Genomic DNA, 21,101 nt, shown 5'->3' with positions numbered 1-21,101 from the left:
AGGTAAAACTACTTGTACCTTGTGTTTTGTTTCCCAATCTGCACAAATACAGATCGGAGAAGATTTTGCTAAATTTGTTAAAGTAAAGCTTACATCCAGTGCTTTAGCACATTGCAAACACCAAGGGTGTATGTTATGAATATCTAATATTCATATGAAGGTATATTTTTGAGATTCAAGGGAATGTCATCATTTTTGTTTAAAGCCTCTTGGTAATAAAGATCTTTGCATATTTTTTGATTAACAAAGTTATCACACTGCACTGATGAAGGGTCCTACCAAAATGTTATTATTCTATTATAGTGATCTACCAGTCTTCTATCTTTAATTTTGACTGCATAAGATGAGTGTGCCTGATGCATTTACAGTAACTGAACAAGTACTTTTCCCCACGCGCGTAATTCATTTAATAACCAAACTGGTTAATAAATTCCAGCAGTTTGTTTGTTTGTATCACATTTTCCATTTAGTAATGGAAATGTAATTATATTTAGTGAAATCTGAGCAATTATAGATTTTAACCTATAGCATGCCCTAATGACGTATCTGGTATTTTGCCTGGCACGTCAGAGGCCCTTATGACGTACCTGGTGCTTCATGGGCTTTTTAGGGGCAAATCGGGCTGACTGCTCCCTCCACTTTAGATTCCGGCATCCGGTGCATGCTCACATCATGTGATCGCTCCTCGAGCAGTTACATGATGCGAAACGGGCGGAGGTCTGGTGGCACTCTGGTAACCGCCGGCACTTTAAAGGTTAGACATTTTAGAGGGGTTTAGACATTTCTGCATAATTGCAGCATTTAGCAACCTTTGGCATGCATGGATGGGATCATATTAGCAACAAGATGCTACATAGCACTGATACTGAACAACAGTCTTAAAATAATCTAGTTTGTTAATTTTTGGGGGGTTTCCTTTTAAATGCAAATTCAATTACTAAAGAGCATAGTTTCATATATAATTTTTTTTTTTTATAAACCTTGTCAAGATTTTAAAATGTCGGTTGACAAGCCCGCCAATACTGGGTTTGTTGTGATGATCGGGAAAAAAATATATATATATGTACAGCTTAACCCCGTTATAGCGCGGTCCTCGGGGTCCACGCTCAAACCGCGTTATAGCAGATCGCGCTATAACGGGGTTGAGCTGTGTATATATATATATATATATATACACACACACACACACACACACACACACACACACACACACACACACACACACACACACACACACACACACACACACGTCATCCCTAGCAAGGGAAGAAAAAGGACAGCACTCGAAACGTTGGTCTTGTTTGTGCTGTACCATCTGAATACAGGGTTTTTTGTTGCCATTTATCCTTGAGTGCTGTCCTTTGTCTTCCCTTGCTAGGGATGACTGCTTTCTCTGTTTCTATAGGACAGGCACCATACAATTTCACTTTGATGGGAGTGCCAGCTGCCCCTCTGTTTTAATATATATACACATGTAATATACACGTGTGTGTGTGTATATATATATATATATATATATATATATATATATATATATATATATACACGTGTGTATATATATATTTGTGTGTGTGTATATATATATATATATATATATATATATATATATATATATATATATATATATATATATATATATATATATATATATATATATATATATATATATACACACACAAATATATATACACACAAATATATATACACAGTTTGGTCCGGAAATAATTGGACACTGACACAATTTTCATAATTTTGGATCTGTACGCCACCACAATGGATCTGAAATGAAACAACCGAGATGCAATAGAAGTGCAGACTTTCAGCTTTAATTCAAGGGGTTGAACAAAAATATCGTATGAAACGTTTAGGAATTGCAACCATTTTCATACACAGTTCCCTTATTTCAGGGGCTCAAATGTAATTGGACAAATTAACACATTCATAAATAAAATGTTCATTTTTAATACTTTGTCGAGAATCCTTTGCAGGCAATGACTGCTTGAAGTCTGGAACGCATGGACACCACTGAACACTGGGTTTCCTCCTTTGTGATGCTTTGCCAAGCCCTTACTGCAGCTGTCTTCATTTGTTGTTTGTTCGTGGGTCTTTCTGCCTTAAGTTTTGTCTTCAGTAAGTGAAATGCATGGTCGATCGGGTTGAGATCAGGTGATTGACTCGGCCATTTCAGAATATTCCACTTCTTTTCCTTAAAAAAAACTCCTGGGTTGCTTTCGCAGTATGTTTTGGGTCATTGTCCATATGTAAAGTGAAGCGCCATCCAATCAACTTCGCTGAATTTGGCTGAATCGGAGCAGACAATATATCCCTATACACGTCAGAATTCATACGGCTGCTTCTGTCTTCTGTCACATCATCAATAAACACTAGTGACCCAGTGCCATTGTAAGCCATGTATGCCCATGCCATCACACTGCCTCCACCGTGTTTTACAGATGATGTGGTATGCTTCAGATCATGAGCCGTTCCAAGCCTTCTCCATACTTTTTTCTTCCCATCATTCTGGTACAGGTTGATCTTAGTTTCATCTGTCCAAAGAATGCTGTTCCAAAACTGGGTTGGCTTTTTTAGATATTGTTTGGCAAAGTCTAATCTGGCCTTTCTATTCTTGAGGCTTATGAATGGTTTGCACCTTGTGGTGAACCCTGTGTATTTGCACTCGTGGAGTCTTCTCTTTATGGGAGACTTGGATAATGATATGCCTACCTCCTGGAGAGTGTTCTTCACTTGGCTGGATGTTGAGAAAAGGTTTTTATTTACCATGGAAAGGATCCTATGATCATCCACCACTGTTGTCTTCTGTGGACGTCCAGGCCTTTTTGTGTTGCAGAGCTCACCAGTGCGTTCTTTTTTTCTCACAATGTACCAAACTGTTGATTTGGCCACTCCTAATGTTCCTGCTATCTCTCTGATGGATTTTCTTTTTTTTTGCAGCCTAAAGATGCCCTGTTTCACTTGTATTGAGAGCTCCTTTAACCGCATGTTGTGGGTTCACAGCAACAGCTTTCAAATGCAAATGCCACACCTGGAATCAACTCCAGACCTTTTACCTGCTTAATTGATGAAATAACGAAGGAATAGCCCTCACCTGTCCATGAAACAGCTTTTGAGTCTATTGTCCAATTACTTTTGGTCCCTTGAAAAAGAGGGGGCTACATATTAAAGAGATGTAATTCCTAAACCCTTCCACCAATTTGGATGTGAATACCCTCAAATTAAAGCTGATAGATAGCACTTTAAGCCCATATTCATTATTTAACTGTAACTTGAATTTATTTTGATACACAACCGAAATAACAAAACTTGTATCAGTGCCTAATTATTTCCGGACCTAACTGTATATATACATATATGTATATATAAACCTGTATTTATTTGCTATGTTTCAAAGGACAACTAACAATAGTCATTACCAACTTCCAAGAAGCATATAGATAACATTAAATAATTTTGGTGAAAAAATACAGATTCATGTATGGTTTAAAGAAGTACATATCAAAATGAAATTTCGAATGTATTGCTGCTTTAACAAGACTGAAGGTTTCATTGTACACAGTTTACCCTGTAATTTTTATCTTGATATATTGTTGATTCTGACAGCTGTCCAGATGTGTTCGGAAAGGGAACTGCAGTGTCTTCCTTTGTTTAGAAAGCATATGTTTAAGCTGTTCTTATCAACAGAGCTTGAAAACAATATCTATATTCTGAGCTGAAATATATGTTTGTTGTCTACTCTAGATAAATCTTACTGTCCAGAAAGAGTTGATGAGTACATTCACTTTTACTTCAATATTCAATTTTCTTTTTGCAACTTATGTGACTATTTATTTATATTTGTCAAGAAAGCATTCCATTCTTGAGGCACCAAAAAGTCACACAAGACGACAAAAAATGCAGGCTTTTGTGACAACAGTACAGGCATACCCCGCTTTAAGGACACTCACTTTAAGTACACTCGCGAGTAAGTACATTTCGCTCAATAGGCAAACAGCAGCTCACGCATGCGCCTGTCAGCACGTCCTGAACAACAATACTGGCTCCCTACCTGTACTGAAGCTGTGCGCAAGCGGGGAGACTGTAGAGCCTGTTACACATGCATTATTTACATCAGTTCTGCATGTATATGACTATTTCAGTACAGTACATGCATCGAAAGTTGGAAAAAGGTAGTGCTTCACTTTAAGTACATTTTCACTTTACATACATGCTCCGGTCCCATTGCGTACGTTAATGCGGGGTATGCCTGTATATATTATTAAGGACAAGCTAATATTATTTGCATGCTGTATATAGATCAGTGGTTTGCAATTTTTTTTGGTTATGGAAGGGCTGTGCAAACGGGGGGCACAAGATTTCCCGGGGGGGGTGCAGCGATTAAAGAGGTCCCGCGCTCTTCCCAATACATTTAAATTAAACTCTCTTACCTTGGCTGCAAGCAACACGGCGTCAAATGATGCCGCAAGGTCACGTTACCATGGCAAAGTGACATTACAGGACCCTTGGCGTAATTTGACGCCGGAGCCAAGGTAAGGAGGGAGTGCAGACGGGAAAGTTTGTGCACCCCATGATTAAGGAGTCCTATAATTACATTGTGAAATTCTGGGGAACCCCAACCCTCTCTAATAGCGTGTCTGAGATCAGATGCATTGTAAGGAACCCCAACCCTCTCTAATAGCGAGTCTGAGATCAGTTGTATTCTAAGGCTGCACTTATTGTCATGGCTGTGGCGAGGCGACCGAGTGACGTCATCCATCGCCGTTGTAAGAGATTCCTGCTTAAAATGCAGGAGGCGAGAGGGGGCGTGGCCTTGAGCGGTTCGCCCTCATTGGCTGAACCGCTCACGTGTCGCTGACGTCATATGGCGATCACCGAAAAAATTAAATTGTATTGACTTCGGCAATTTTGGTCGCTGTGTCGTGGTCTTGCCCACTATAGGCGCCAGCGACGGATTACATTAACTTGTTTTGACGTCGCCGGGACTATAATTGCAGCCTAAGGTTACGCTTATAGTGCTGACAGCGGTCCCTGGAAAAATCAAATAGGATGACTTCCAGCGATCGTGACCATGCCCTTGCTCCGTTACGCCATCGCGTCGCACTTACTATAAGCGCATGTGATGGTGGCAATTCATTTGTTTTGACGTCGCTGTCGCCGGCACTATAAGAACAGCCTAAGGAACCCCAAACCTCTCTAAAAAGCACGTCTGAGATCAGATGCATTGTAAGGAACCCCAACCCTCTCTAACAGCGAGTCTGGGATCAGATTACTTGTAAGGAAGCCCAACCCTCTCTAATAGTGTGTTTAGAGCAGATATATTGTAAATTGTTCTGTATTTTGTACAATTTTCAAATACCCTGGAAAATGGAGGAAACCCTTATAGATGCCTGCAGAACCCCAGGGTTACTAGGAACCCCTGATGAAAAACACTGGTACAGATAGTAATGCAGAGAAAAGGAAACTGTTGAAAAGTATTTATTTTTATTGTTAATATAGCAGTATTTTGCAACCCAAATATTTTAAACTGATGCGCTTGTTAGCCACCACCATTTCCTAACATTTTTTTTTTGCATTTAACAATGAAAGAAACAATTAAAAATTATGACAATCAGAGTTTAAAACAGACACCAGTCTTAAATGTCTACAGTAATTTTGGTCCCAAATGTGTTATTGGGGTCTGTATATAAGAAGGGTGAAGCAAGGATGAAAATTCCCCCTCTCCCGTACCAAAAAACAAATGAATCAGAATCATTAATTATTTTCCTCTATTCTACTTTTGCTTGGACAGCCAAAGGAACACTAAGTGAAGACACCGTCCGAGTGTTCCTTCAGCAGATCGCTGCCGCCATGCGTATTCTACACAGCAAAGGCATAATCCACAGGGACCTGAAGCCACAGAACATCCTTCTCTCTTATGCCTCACGGAAGAAGTCTACCTTCAGCGGCATCCGGGTAAAAATCGGTAAGCTGAAAAGGGTTTGGAAAGATGCTAAATTTTACCAGTGGTCCCCGGCACTTAAAAGCACGAGTCAAATATCTGTTTTAACCTAAAACAAATACCCGACTCGTGCTTTCGAGTGCTGGGAATCATTGGTAAAATTGTGCATGATTTTAGGGACCAGGATATGAGGAGAGGTCCAATTCCATGTGCACCACTTTTTAACAATGTAAGTCGAATTATTGCATGTAGTGCTGTCTGACAAACTACATATTTTGTTGAGGGTCTAGAAGGATGTCCATATAATGGGAGATGTATCCAGGTAATTATAAAGCAAAATTGACAGTTCATCACTCTTGCCTCATTATATGAAGGTATTTTGCTCCTGTTTCATTCAACTTGCAATTTGGGAGGGGGGGGGGAGGGGATGTATCAATAATAGTTGTATGACTCGCATATTCCAAGAAACTCTTCATTGCATTTAAAGCAGCTCCAAACAGAGATGGTGCAGTGTCTCAGAACAAAATAGTCTTAGTTTTGATATATCTCCATTGTAAATCAGATGGGCCAGCAATGCTTTCCCCAAAATGCAATGCTAACCGTATGGTAGTGAGGAGGTTAAGAAGCAGTATGGAAAGGAAAGCACTAAATGTAAATGTGTTTATGCTATTCCAATCTGCTGAAGTTCCTGAACCTCCATATCTTTCTAACCTATACTTGCCATCGGTCAATGCTATTTCTCTTCCATTGCCTCTAAATATTCTCTCACCGTTCATTTGCCTCATTCATTGTCTGTGTTCAGCGTTTGGCATGGTTCCATTTATGTAGAAGTGCATTGCCACTTACTCAACATGTCTGTAATAAGTTTAGGTTTTTTTTTTTTTTTGCTGAATAAATTAGGCTTTTTCTTGCTTTCAAGTTGTTTTGTTTTTTCTCCTTAGCGGACTTTGGCTTTGCACGTTATTTGCATAGTAACATGATGGCTGCCACATTATGTGGGTCACCTATGTACATGGTAAGTTACATGTCTCATATATTCTTCTGTGTGTAGGCTTAAATATGGTTTCCAAACACTGTAGCTTGGTCCATTACACATTTATATTTTATCCTTGAGGTAGAGACAACATAGCTTCTTGTAAAGGACAGTTCTAAAATGGAACGACCAGGGCTCTAAAGATTATAAAACAGCAGTACGTGTAAAACATTGCCTATATGGTTTTGAATAGAAATAAGGTTACTCTAGCTCTTTTCTAGTGGTGTACTACATGTGCATATTGAAGAAATGTGTGATCTATTTTGATGCTACAATCAAAATGTACTGACTCCTTAACATGTATTTCTCTTTGCATTTCTGTTTAATGTCAACCTGTTAATCAGATATTTCCAATATGTGATTGCTTTATGATTTCCACACAATATGCTGTGGTTTACTTTTTCAGTATAATTTCTTTAACACCACCCATCAATGCTTAATGAATAGCATTACTTTAGTAGTAGTGTACCAGCGCACAAAAGAGCACAATAGTGATAGACAAGGGAGTGTACTTATTTATAAATCAATTTCAAAAGGTTTATGTTGGCCTGTGTTTTAAAGAAGCAATTCATACTTTTTAATATAATTACTGTTTTATAAAATAGGTTTGAAGCAAGGGTTCTACGTAGCCGAACCCCATTAATTTCAGCTCCGGGACTGCCTGCTTCCCGAGCTACAGAACTCCATAAAGGGATGCCAGTATCTCAGCAAAGTTTTTAAAGCTCCCGCATTGTGCTGGCCAATGGGAAGCCGTCACAGCCTCCAATTGGCACACAGGGTGCTGGAGCTTTGAAACACCACCATTATGTGAACGCTGGAAGCTGAGAGGCTACCGGCATCCGCTGCAGATCTCTGGAAGCAGGGGAGCTGAAATGAATGGGGTTCAGCTCCAGAGACCCCCTACTTCAATCCTATGTTTAAAAAAAAAGAAGAAATTCACAAAACAAATTGCCAGCTTGGATTGCCTCTTTCAGAAGATTAATCTTATTTCTTAGGCTTGGAAATAAATCGATGTAGGTTTGAAAAGTAGTGGTGCTCTATTCCTCTGCGCATTCAGCACGTCACACTTCCACCAGAGAACCTTAGGAGATGTTATGTCTAGAGATAAAGCCAGCAGACAGTGAAGATACTGCTATCTGGCACCAGGGTCTGCAGAAAGAACTCATTGTGAGCTTGTGTTAATAGGGTCACAATGACATGCGCCTTTTGCGATAATTAGGTAGCTCACAGACAGGATCCCAAGGATCTTGTGATGCATTCTCTTATCGTGTAACACAGGGGTGACATTGACCTTATGATATCAAAAGTAATTAGGCTCTATAAATTTAAATGTAGGACAACATTTGCTTGTTTGAAATTATGATGAACAATGTATTGGTTAATGCATTATTTAATAATGTAAAGTACTATTTGTTGATATAGAGAACTGACAGTGCACACAGAGCTATATATAAGTATATGTACATACACTCCATGTCCTATGCCACTACTGGTCTAATTTTTGGGGGATAAAGCAACAATCCCCCTACTAATTTTTTTACAGGATGGGAACCAGGGGGATTCCCCCAAACTGAACCATGCTATTCTGAGATCTGTGGACCCCCTAGTTACCAGAGATACTTCCCTCCACGGGAAACTGCCAAATCTCGGGCCAATAGGAAGCTGCATCATCATTTGCAACTTCCTATTGTACAGCTATTTAATTCCCCTCGGGAATAATTCCGGTAATATTATCGGTAGGTATATCGGAAGGGTCCCTGGAGCTGAAAATAGATCCAATGGTTTCAATCCTTAAAAAAAAAAAAAAAAAAATGGTAATTGCTGCTTTAAAGGTCCAAACTTACTAATCAGTGCCAAGCCATAATGCACCATATGATCCATATTTTATAAGAACCACACATGAGATGCTTGTTGACAACAGATTTATAATCTGTCGTAAAGTAATATATAGTCATAAATTAGCTATACCTACAAAAGACAATTTCACATAGTGACTTTTATCATATAATAATCACTGCAGTATGATGATAATATAAAACATTTTTTAAAAGTGATGCAGATGCAAAGCAATATATTTGTGTTTCAAGCCATGGTGCTATTTTATATGTTCTTATCTCTGCTTTCAGACATTTCTCTGGGATTTTACAGTAATACTAAACTCCTTTCCTGGGAGATGTCACTGGGGTTAACCAATAGTCAATTATTAATCATAAAAAAAATACTCATGCTTGCTTGCATGACCGTAAGGTGCTCTGGTTTCCAGTACTGAGTATTTGGTCTGTTTTTGTTTCATAGGCTCCTGAGGTTATAATGTCACAAAACTATGATGCCAGGGCAGACCTGTGGAGCATAGGGACTGTCATCTATCAATGTCTTGTTGGCAAGCCACCTTTCCAGGTAACCCCCACATCTCATATGGTTTTGGTGAATTATTGATTGCAGCAAGTGGAAATGGATTGTGTTTCATCCTTCCTGATACATGAGCTGCAATACTGGATGAATAGCCCTAATGTGTTTGTTTTTAAGTGAATATACACTTGCATCTGTTCACTGAAAATCGGAATGACATATTACACACAAAGCCTGGGACTTATAAATAAACCTTTATATTGCTGAAGAGACCAGAGTTTAGCATATTTAAAAGTGAAAATATATTGTGTGTTCCTTCTCTCTAGCCTTTTGGCATTAACAGCAAAATCCTATTTCACAAATGTTGTTCCATTTCATTACGTGCCATTATATGATAAGATTATTATTTTTATTTGTTATGTAATCTGTTGCGTAACAAAAAAGCACAACTGAGTTATGGGAATCCATAATCCCACACGCAGGCGATTAACAACTCTGGTCCCTGTCTGACCTTGCATAATAATTTACCCCCATTTTTTAATTCAATTAATTAAAATTTTTATTTTCAGAGTTGTTGAAAATAAATTATCTTGGAATACTATTTAGGGGGGGAGGAAACATACTGTGGGTGTCACTGATTTAGCTATATATTTTTTTTAAAAAAGTGTAAAATCATGTCATTGGCAGCCTTGTCAAATTCATTTGCAAAGGGCTTTCAATTGTAGATTTTGTACTTATTATGGGGCGTCTCCCTCATCGAACTCCAGAAATAGCAACTCTCCCTCTTCCCGGACTCTACGTCAAGGACAATCACAGTGGCACTTAGGACAGGGATATGCATGTAACGCAGCTAAGATAAGATATTGCTGTGTGTGTTCAGTTCAGTGTGCAACGTCATGGACTGGTTATCAAGGGCCCACTGTAGTGTCATAACAGGCAAAAATGTTGTAATAGGGTTTGCATTCATTCACTCATATACAGGATCAAACATACATTCATTTGTGTATGAATACATACTCATAACTACATAAATTAATGCAGTATATGCATATCCTTACACACCAGTAAACGGATTCAGATAAACAAATACATATACTGATAGAAACAAAGCAAACTGATTCGCCCTGCAGCCAGACTAAAGATTACCATGAGAGACTCGGACAGTCTCCTGGGTCTTCCTAAGATTTTAGGAGTCTCCGAGTCATTCTGGTGACCAGTTTGGACATTAAAGGCCCATTGGGGATTTCCCCAGATACCCATTTGGCCGGTTTGTACCTTCTGAACAGTGGCTTACGCAAGAAAGATGTGCCATGGGATTCTGTCTTGGCAGATAAAGAAAACATTAATGCACAATTAAAATGTAGTGTGAACATTTAAAAAAAGAAAGAAAAGAAAAAGTTCACATGATGAGGCATGTTGGTAACTCAAAAGTAGGAGAGCCAGGTTTGAATCCAACAGTCAAGTCCTTCTGACCTTGGTCAAACCACATGATCTAGCTATGCCCTTTGCACCAAAAGATATATTTTAAGCTGCAATATAACTTTTATGTGCAGGACTATATAAGACGAAATAATATATTTAATAATATAATTATTAAAAAACATGTATGTTTAACCTAAACTCACTGCTTGCTCACCTTTGGTGATATCTGTAACTTCAGTTTTATCCACGTGTTTCCATACTGAACAACAAATATCTTCCCTTGGCAGGCCAACAGTCCCCAAGATTTGAGACTGTTTTATGAAAAGAATAAGAATTTGGTTCCAAGGTAAATTTACGATCAGTCACATTAATTGAATGTTATTCAAATCTTTTCTGCTGCTTCAAGTCTGTGGCTTCCCATTGGCTTTTTGGGATTATAACATCTCTGAAATATCTGTGGCATCTTTAGCGATCAAAGGGTTTCATCATTTTCTAGCCTCTTTGTAAGTGTCTTGGCAGAAATGTATCTTCCTCGTTCTTGAACCTACCTAAGTAGCCTTTAGTCATTGTCCTTGATATATACTGTATTCCCCCTACTGGAACCAGTACTCATGTTCTTAATAAAATGTTCTCTATATGAATTCTGTCAACAGCATTCCCAGAGAAACCTCTGCTTATTTGTCTGACCTGCTTTTGGGACTACTTCAGAGAAACCAAAAAGACAGACTTGACTTTGGTACGTGATGTTACACATGGTGAAACTGTAATATGATATGTACTGTAGTAAAATAGTAGTTGAGGTTAAAAGACACATTTCCACTAACCTTTGTTAAATAAGGTATATATTATAGCTCTGAATGTTTTTTGTTTTTTTTAATCTTTCTTGTGATTATAACTAATTTTTATGTGCATTTAAATAATATTAGGTGAAGAGAAACTCGGGCGCTAGCTCAGTGTGTGTATCAACAAACCAAAATACAGTAGATAGTAATAAATATAGTAATAAATATTACCGTGATTCTCAATCTGCCAAGTGGGCCCCGAATAGCATGGACACTTGGTGTAAAGTAGACCCCTGCAGCTCAACCCCACTAGGAAATATCCAGGATCCTTAAATACATGTGAACAAAAGAAACATAGGGGAGCACAAGATAAGTAAACAGACTCTTCGGTAACCGTATATGAATGAACTTATAAAACTCAATGATGGAATGCCTACAGATATAACCAGACCACCATATATACTCAGGGTTGTGTACAAGGGTTCTATACTGCAGATAATACACTCCCTCTGGTATTTAACAGAACCAGACTGGGATAATTAGGGTAAGTAAATATAATACAGCGTTACTTTCTCGGCCATGTGCAAGTACTGGATTCCTTAAATGTTTTCTTTGCTCTTACCTGCTGTCAAATCAGTTGTACTTGTCCTGGTTCTCTGTTGGGAGGCCTCACACTTGGCTTTGAGAACCCAAGGGGGGCTGTACCCACACCCCCGTCACGTACGCCTCCCCCATAATCAGGTCACATGTCTGGAGAGTAATAGATTCAAATCCATTTATTGGCGTAATAAAAATGCACACTCGCACGAAAAAGTCCAGGTCAGCAACAGTAAAGTCCGTACACTCTTCCGTGACAGAAAGTCGAGTCAAGCTCGATTTTTGTCCAGAGGAGGCTTCCGTAGTTGTCCGTCAGCTTGCGTTCCAGCCCTGCACACCGGAGGCGGAAGCAGGGACTTTCTGTCATTTAAATAATATGTGAGTGAGTTAAGAGAATAGTGCGCAACTATTGTTAATAGTGATGTAGTGAAAATAAAAATAAATACGTGACCTTAATAATAATTAGCGTCTGCAGCTGCGGTAGAAGGGAGGGCTCAGGAACCCCCTAGAGCTAGCAGAAAAAAACACAAAAAACACAGCGCACGACGCTCATAGTGCATTAAAAATTATATTGACATAAAGAATAATAAAGGTGAGTATTAAGCGTACATCAAAATAGTAATAATCAGGCAATTTTGGGATAATGTTACCCAACACCACGTGGAAGCCGGATCAGATGTCCTCTCATGCAGATGGAGGCTGGTTCCTCTCACACCGGTTCCTGTGCAGGTAAGTGGGAAGTCTTTGAAAAGTCCCGTGGGTTTCTTCATCAGGGAATAAATGTATAAGTGGAATTATTAGGGTTTTAAATACCCCACGCCATGACCCCATTGGTCCACTCAATTGATTTGTCCTCCAATGAGAGGATGGCGGGGAGGAGTCAAAAATACCCAGACTGCACGTATTATTTGTTGTCATTAGCAACATAACAAAAACAAAATAAACTTTATTAATAAACAAAATTGTGAACACAAATAGACATAAGCAATAAATGACGCGATAGGTGATTCTAAAACCAAAGAGAGGAATATTAGTGCATAGAAAAGGTTTGTGCGACATATTGGAGACACATTTGTCCTCTCCTCTAATCACCTTGCTCAATAGAAAAAGCACGAAATGGAGTAACATAAATTTTAAAAGGTTCTAATTATAAAACACAATAGAACATGCTAAAGAATGCATGCTATATTTGGTATATATAGAAGGAAAAATTATAGGGGAGAGAGAGAGGTTTTCTGCTGGTGTGGAGCTCGGTTTGAAGCAGTGATCGAGGACAGAGCTGCAAACGTGTTTATTTACTCTTGGGAGTAAGGACTTTTCAAAGACTTCCCACTTACCTGCACAGGAACCGGTGTGAGAGGAACCAGCGTCCATCTGCATGAGAGGACATCTGATCCGGCTTCCACGTGGTGTTGGGTAACATTATCCCCAAATTGCCTGATTATTACTATTTTGATGTACGCTTAATACTCACCTTTATTATTCTTTATGTCAATATAATTTTTAATGCACTATGAGCGTCGTGCGCTGTGTTTTTTGTGTTTATTTAAATAATATACCTTCAATTTGTCTTTTGACTTTACATAAACACATTATCGGGCGATTCTCTTTGTTTTACACTGTTTTATTAATAATTAGATTGGAAGCTCTTAGGGGCAGGGACACATTTTCCTAAATGTTACTTTTGTGTCTGAAGCACTTCTTCCCATTATGTGTTATTTGTATTTTTTGTTATTTATATGATTATGTCACGTGTATTACTGCTGTGAAGCACTAAGTACATTAATGGTGCTAAATAAAGACATACATACATACTGTTGATCTGATACCCAGTTCAGAGTGGAATGTCCTGCAACTCTTGAGAAACCTTAAACTGTCACCCAACAAGAAGAAGAGGAAATCAGAAACAATCATCATTTCATGAGTCAACTGTGATATTATTGTATATAACTTGTGAAAGAAACTGAACCAAAGTGCAGATAAAGCAGCAATCCCACTGTGTTTTTTTTTACAGAAGAGCTGCTCTTTGTCAGATTGTTAATTATTGTACTTACTATCAATTTTGTTCAACAGGAGCAAAGGACGGGTCTGCACTTACTGGACTTGTGTAACAGTGGCAATTTGTGTCAGCAGTGTCCAAAACGTTAGTGTTTTTAAAGAGAAAAAAGTTGCCTAGATGAGTTTAGGGAGGGCAGTGGTTTCAGAAAGTAATTTAGGGGGAATTAGACTGAGTCCATAGAGACTTCAGCTGTGCGGAGGCTGAGGGAAAGCGAGTGCTTTCCCTGGCCTTAGTGCGCACGCCGTCGGGGAGCGGGCCATTGACGTCACGGAGCTGGTTCGCCCTCATTGGGCGAACCACTCCCGTGAGCGCTTAAGGTAAAAAAAAATTGTCAGCTACGCTTCCGCACGCCTGCGGAAGCGTGCGCGAACCCCTGCTAAAGCCGCTCTCATTGCGGCTGCAGGGGCTCACTGACGAGCGTCAGTGCGGGTCAGCGGATAAGCACTGACCAGGGACTCAGCCTAACATTGGGCACTGAGAACAGTGACAGCTACTTGCTGTGGTTTAATACCTATGCTTATCTTTTCAGTGGTATACATAGTCCCCTCTGCTTTTCTTTTATGGCAGATTAGCTAAACTGCTCACCATTTCTTAACAGACGTTTTATAGGGCTTCCAGATTTTGTGTGATGTCATTCTTAATTCTCAGTTAAGTTGAGATATTTTAACCAAACTGTCCTATATGGGAATTTCTTTCAAGAAGGTTTGAGGTAATAAAAAAAGCAGGGGTGCTATTCAACTTCCAATTACTGTACTTTCTTTTGGATGATGGAAATATTTTCAGGGAGAATGTAAAAAAAAAGAATACCTTTTTTAGCTAAAAGTGAGGAAGGTCTCTATGGCTAATATAGCTGTAACAAGCCTTATAGAGATTCCTCTCTGTCAATCTCTGTTTCCTAATAGCAGTGTTGGTAACAAAGATGGGTGCTACAGTATGCTTCAGTGCTGCCAAGGAAGATGTAGACCACATAGTGAAGTATTGTTTTGCAGCCTTTCATATACTTCTGGCTCTAGAAATTATTCTACAAATCCAAGATGACATCTCCCTGATCCGTGTGGAAGAGTATCTGATCAATGTAGCTTTTCCCCCCCTTTTTTTTAGTTTTGTACTATTCCTGAAATGTACCACCAACAGTATTAGATTGCGCCATTTAATATGGGTATCCATTTTTGTGCAATTGAGAGGCTACATTTAGAAGATGCTGGTGGTGTCTCTTGCACTTTACCGAAAACGCTAGCAGGCAAAAATGTATCTCTGTACATTAAACCGTAGGGATTTCGTCTGTTATGTTTTCATCCAAATAAGACGTGCACAAGAGATTTCCCAACTCAGCTATTTGAGTCCCGGTAATTATAAGGTTTAACCCCCTCAAACCTGATGTAGTAGTCTTGATACTGATCAAGTTGAATTGCTATAAAATGAGCCCTCAGATAAGGGCTTATGTAATTGTCTGTTAGTAATGTACACTTTGCAGAGCTTCACTGCCATTTAATGCATGCATGACAGCTTAACAACTTCACAAATGCTGTGTTATAACTGTAGTGAAGATATATATTATAATGATGGATATCAAAGGATATAGCAGTCTTCACTCAAATTAAGTAGAATACTACTTATACACAGATTTGCAAAAGGTATCCAATTTATTTAGGAACAGCATGGAGACGAACAGCGATGTTTCAGTTTCTAACAGAGACCTTTCTTCCTGGATGCCTTTTTCAAATCTAGATGTAAGTAATATTCTACTTCATTTGAGGGAAAACTGCTATATTTCAAAGGATTGATTATTGCCGCTCTGTTTTTATATTGTTATATATGTAACACCTCTCTGGCTAGACCTGTGACGCACCCAGCTCACTGAGTTATATTTCTCAGAATTTGCTCAGCGGAGGAATGCTATAGCCATCTAGTACTTGCTTAAATAAGCGATTTCATCAGAAAGAGTTCGGCGTCATCTGCACGCATGCACGCCTTCCACTTCGCTACATAGTAGCTATTTGGACACTCAAGTAACCAAGATTGCAGCTTGCGACTTTTCATAATGCTGGAACTTCTGAGTCTCTCTCGATGATCGGACGCCAGATGCCAACTGACCAGTTTGGACGCCACGGAGGACAGGCAAAGTGCTACTGATATATGCTTGACTTTTTTTTATACTTTTTGTAATACTTACCCTCTTTCTATGAACTGCCAATTACATATTTATACATACTATACTGAGTGGTTGTGCGCTCTCTTTTGTGTGTGTGTGTGTGTGTGTGTGTGTGTGTGTGTGTGTGTGTGTGTATGTGTGTGTATATATGTATGTGTGTATACATATATATATATATATGTGTGTATATATATATATATATATATATATATATATATATATATATATATATATATATATATACCACAATACTGAGTTAAGTTATGGTGCGTAAAAAAAGTGACAAAAACCCTCCACAGGAAAGCAAATATGCAAATACAACTGTATGCTCATCTGCATGTCTTAGGCAGGTCTGCAACCCCGCCTTTCCCCATCATCACCCAGCATACAGCATTTCCACTGCAGCAAGGGATTCTGGGAAATGACATGCAAATGAGCACACAGTGTCACTTTTTGCCTCAAAAACCATTTTTAACATGGTTCCCTATAGGCTTAAGCTTGCTGCATGGTCACAGCTTTGAGCACAGCCAGGGTTAAGGTGCATACCCAGAAAACCACCCACAGACAGCTGTTTCGACCTTGATGGGTCTCATCAGTGTGGGGTTTCCTGTGGAGGGTTTTTGTCACTTTTTTTACTCACCATAACTTAACTCAGTATTATGGTATAGCCTATCCCATAGCCTCTCATGCATACCCAGTTAAATCAACATTTCGGTCCCCCAGTGGGATCTTTCTTAAGGTGGTGCAGTATTTGGTAGTATTATTATTAGTATATTGTAGTAGTCTGCGCTTACGCCATTATCTTGTTGGTCAGCACCAATATATACCAATATTCAGTTAGCTATTCATCATTGTATCGTCAGTTTAGGAATATAGTAGGGGCTACATCACCCCCCCCCCCTTTTTTTCTTTATTTATTTATATAGCGTGAAGTGTTCGAATAACAGCCGCTGCATCTGTACTATATTTTACAAACTCTGTCACTATAAGGGATCTGTCTGGATACCTAAGATGGCTGCCAACAGGAAGTGACCTCTCACCCTCACTGAAGATACCATCGCCATCTTTCTTCCTGGCAATTCCTCCTCAATTCCTGACAGGAAGTCGGCCTCTCTCTGTTCCTCATTGCCAGCAGCTGCTTCTGGGCTTTAAATAGCAGGCAGTTGCTCCCTTCAGTGCTCGTGCAAAGTACTCTATACCTTGTTCTGCTTGGGCCCTGTCTTTGCTTGATCATGCTTAACCTCTGCCTGGACCTGACCACCCCTGTCTGCAGCCTGCCTCGACCCCGGAATTGGACTTGAGTATCCCTGCATCTCAGGCCTCAGATCCCAGGCCAAGGTCTGTGTACTACTCCCTACCTCTGCCATTATGGGTTCGTATCCTGTATTGCTGTCAGCAACGTTTCACGAGCCACGCAATTGACCCCACAGAGGTAGCGAAAGCCATTACCAGTCAGGCCCAACTTCTGGGAACCCATGCCACCCATCTAGCTAAGCTGGATCAGAAACTGGATTCAATCTCCGTTACGCTGCAAACCGTGTACAGTCACCTCAGCTCTCCCACGGTAACCCAGTCTACCTGTGGTCTTAAAGGAACCCCATATCCCTACTCCCAGCTGTTATGGAGGCCTTCCCTCAGCTTGCAGAGGATTCCTAAACCAGTGCCAGGTACAATTTGACACGCAACCATTATCCTTCTCTACCCACTACTCTCGGGTGGCATACATCTTTTCCCTCCTCATGGATGAAGCATTTGCCTGGGCGTCCACCCTTTATGAAAAAGGCTCCCCCCTGTTTAATGACTCTGGCGCCTTCATGCAGACCTTCTGGAGTATCTTCAATTCTCCCGGTCGTTTGGCCTCTGCCAAATCTGCACTCCTGCAGATTAAACAAGGCTCCCGCACCATGGGACAATATGCGACTGAGTTTAAGACCCTGGCAGCGGAGACTGATTGGAACGAGGGAGCCCTGAAGTCTGCTTTCCGTCAGGGCATTGATGAGACACTGAAAGATGAATTAATTTACAGGGACATTCCCGTGAATCTAGAAGATCTGATCGCCCTTTGCATTTCCCTAGATCTTCGGATGAGGGAGAGACGTCAGGAGCAGGGCCATTATCACAGGTTCCGGTCTGCTCCATTGATTCCTCCGAATGAAGCCTCTGAGGAATCGTGGGAGCCCATGCAGTTGGGCAATTTGCGTCTCACGTAACGGGAGAAGCAGCACCGTCGATCCTTAGGATTGTGCCTCTACTGTGGCGAGAAAGGCCATATGCTACGGGTCTGTCCTAAGAAAACTGGAGATGGCCAGTGCCCAGCACAAACAGGGGAGTTGCTTCTGGGTATATGCGCCATATCCCCATCTTCCAGTCGCTTGATGATGCCCATCTGTTTATCTTGGCAGAACCATTCGGTTACTGCTAAGGCCTTCGTGAATTCTGGAGCCATCGGTATGTTCGTGGATAAAGCCTTCATTCAGCGAGTCAATATTCCTCTCCAGAGAGAGGACGTGCCCTTGGGTATCTTCTCTATTGATTTGTAGACCGTTGGGATCTGGGGTTGTTTCGCAAGAGACGACTCGGCTCAGTCATGGTCGATGGTTTGCACCATGAGGTTCTTCAGCTGGATGTTATCCATTCTCCAACAATAGATGTCATCCTGGGGCTTCCTTGGCTACGCATTCATAACCCCCAGATTGACTGGACCTCGGGACACATACTAACTTGGGGGTCTGCCTGTGTTGGGAAATGCCTTCCACCCTGTCATCCTGCCGGGGTCTCCTATCGCCCAGGATCCAAAAAGGTGAAGGCTGATGCCCTATCCTGCCAGTTGTCCAGCATACGACACAGACGCTATGGATAAGGTTCCCATCGTTCCTCCATCTAAGATCGTGTACGCCATTACCATGTTTCAACACGTTCAGAAAGCCCTGACCAACTTGCCCACCTCTCCTTCCTCCTCTCCGATGTGCCACAGCCCAACCAGTGCCAGTTACACCCCACCCCACCAGTCCCAGTTACTCCCTGAGCTCTCCCAGCCACCGACACACCAGTCCCAGTTACAGTCCTAGCTCACACAGTTATTCCCTGACCTGCCCCAGCCAGCCCCTGTTCCCCAGAGAATACCTCAACCTTCCCCAAGTACTCGTCCAGATACACCCTGACATCCCCCACTGTGGACGTCCAGATAAACCAGGATCTGGTCACCCTGGAGTTTGACCCTGAAGGGGGGGTAGGGGGTTACTATATGGGATCTCTCTGGATACCCAAGATGGCTGCCGACAGGAAGTGACCTCTCGCCCGCACTGAAGCTACCATCGTCATCTTGCTTCCTGGCAATTCCTCCTCCTCACTTCCTGACAGAAAGTCAGCCTCTATCTGGTCCTCATTGCCATCAGCTGCTTCTGGGCTTTAAATAGCAGGTAGTTGCTCCCTTCAGTGCTCGTGTAAAGTACTCTGTACCTAGTTCTGCTTGCCTGTCTTTGCATCTGTGTTTACCTGATCGTGCTTGACCTCTGCCTGGACCTGACCACCCCTGCTTGCCGCCTGCCTCGACCCTGAAATTGTACTTGACTATCCCTGCATCTCAGGCTTCAGATCCCAGGCCAAGGTCGGTGTACAGCCCTGTGGGTTCTTATCCTTTACTGCAGTCAGCAACGTTACAGTCTCATTCTTTCTCTCAGACTGACACATACACAGACTTTCTCTATCACACAAACAAACACAGTCTCTCTTTCTCTCAGGAGATATGGTTTAATATTTGTTACTTGTACCTTATGGAACAATATCTCATTCATTTTTTGTTTTACTTTTCGAGGTAATTTATGCTATTTTTATTACTGACAATTTTTTAAATGTCACATCCTGCTCTGCTGTTCAGTGTGTACTCATCAAGCGAAGAACATTTTGTTCTAGTTTGTAAAGGTTTCAAGGCCGTCTTAATTCAGTTGGCAGCGTACATATTAAGCTTTGCTTTATTCTGAAATCGCAATGTAGAAAAACAATTAGGCTTCCGAACAGTAGAACTTACTATGCAACTTAGCTATAGTTTCCAAGTAAGCAATAAGGCAACGATGGAGTATTTAATAGTAGGGCAGAACCTGCTTCTTAAAGGAAGTGGAAATGAAACGTTAATTTCATATAGTTTCCAAAATATCCTTTCATGTGAGTATGTTAAATTCCACCTCTGTTAGTGGTAGCGTTCATGAACTTTCCATCAAAGCTGTTTTTAAGTAAGGTGTCTTTGTTAACATCTATTCTCATACCCAGGATCTAAACATGAAGTGAGGTTTTGAAACCTCTGTACACACCACATCTATTATGAACTGTTTTGTTGGTCCATTAAAGGTCAGACAATGATGAGTGTAGATTCATGGCTTGGAATATACAAATGTGCAAGTGTATGCTAGTTCAAAATGTGATCATTACTCAGTGATGTTGGTGCATAGCACATTTTCCTACTTTGCAATTGCATACAAATTGAGTTATAGCATTGTGAGCCATTCCAAATTGATTCATCTGAACAATACTGTTTATTTTATTAGAGTTTCAAGTCTGTTTTCTTCTCTAAACCTTGGATGCCCAATACATTCTGAATGGTATAGTTATGCAGGTAAATATAATTGTGTCTGAACTAGAACAAAATAGTCTCTAAAAGACATAACAAAAAGGTATTTTGTTTAGTATGATTTGCAATCAATGGGACCCAAAGGTGGCGTCAATGCTGCCGAAGACCGCGCGGGGCGATCACATTGCCT

At 40.5% G+C, this 21,101-nt stretch overlaps 1 protein-coding gene across 3 annotated transcripts in view; it reads left to right on the top strand.

The window, feature by feature from the left end:
* The window catches only part of ULK2 (unc-51 like autophagy activating kinase 2), a 148,106-nt gene that overhangs the window by 70,191 nt on the left and 56,814 nt on the right, over positions 1–21,101 (top strand). For all 3 annotated transcript variants that reach the window (XM_075589603.1, XM_075589602.1, XM_075589601.1), the window contains exons 6-10: positions 5,804–5,977; positions 6,895–6,968; positions 9,282–9,383; positions 11,045–11,103; positions 11,411–11,493. In XM_075589603.1, coding sequence (XP_075445718.1) covers positions 5,804–5,977; positions 6,895–6,968; positions 9,282–9,383; positions 11,045–11,103; positions 11,411–11,493 — 492 coding nt within the window. The remainder of the gene's footprint in view (positions 1–5,803; positions 5,978–6,894; positions 6,969–9,281; positions 9,384–11,044; positions 11,104–11,410; positions 11,494–21,101) is intronic.

This window comes from Ascaphus truei, chromosome 3 (assembly GCF_040206685.1).
Source record: "Ascaphus truei isolate aAscTru1 chromosome 3, aAscTru1.hap1, whole genome shotgun sequence".
Classification (NCBI taxonomy): domain Eukaryota; kingdom Metazoa; phylum Chordata; class Amphibia; order Anura; family Ascaphidae; genus Ascaphus; species Ascaphus truei.
This window is presented reverse-complemented; position numbering and strand designations above follow the sequence as displayed.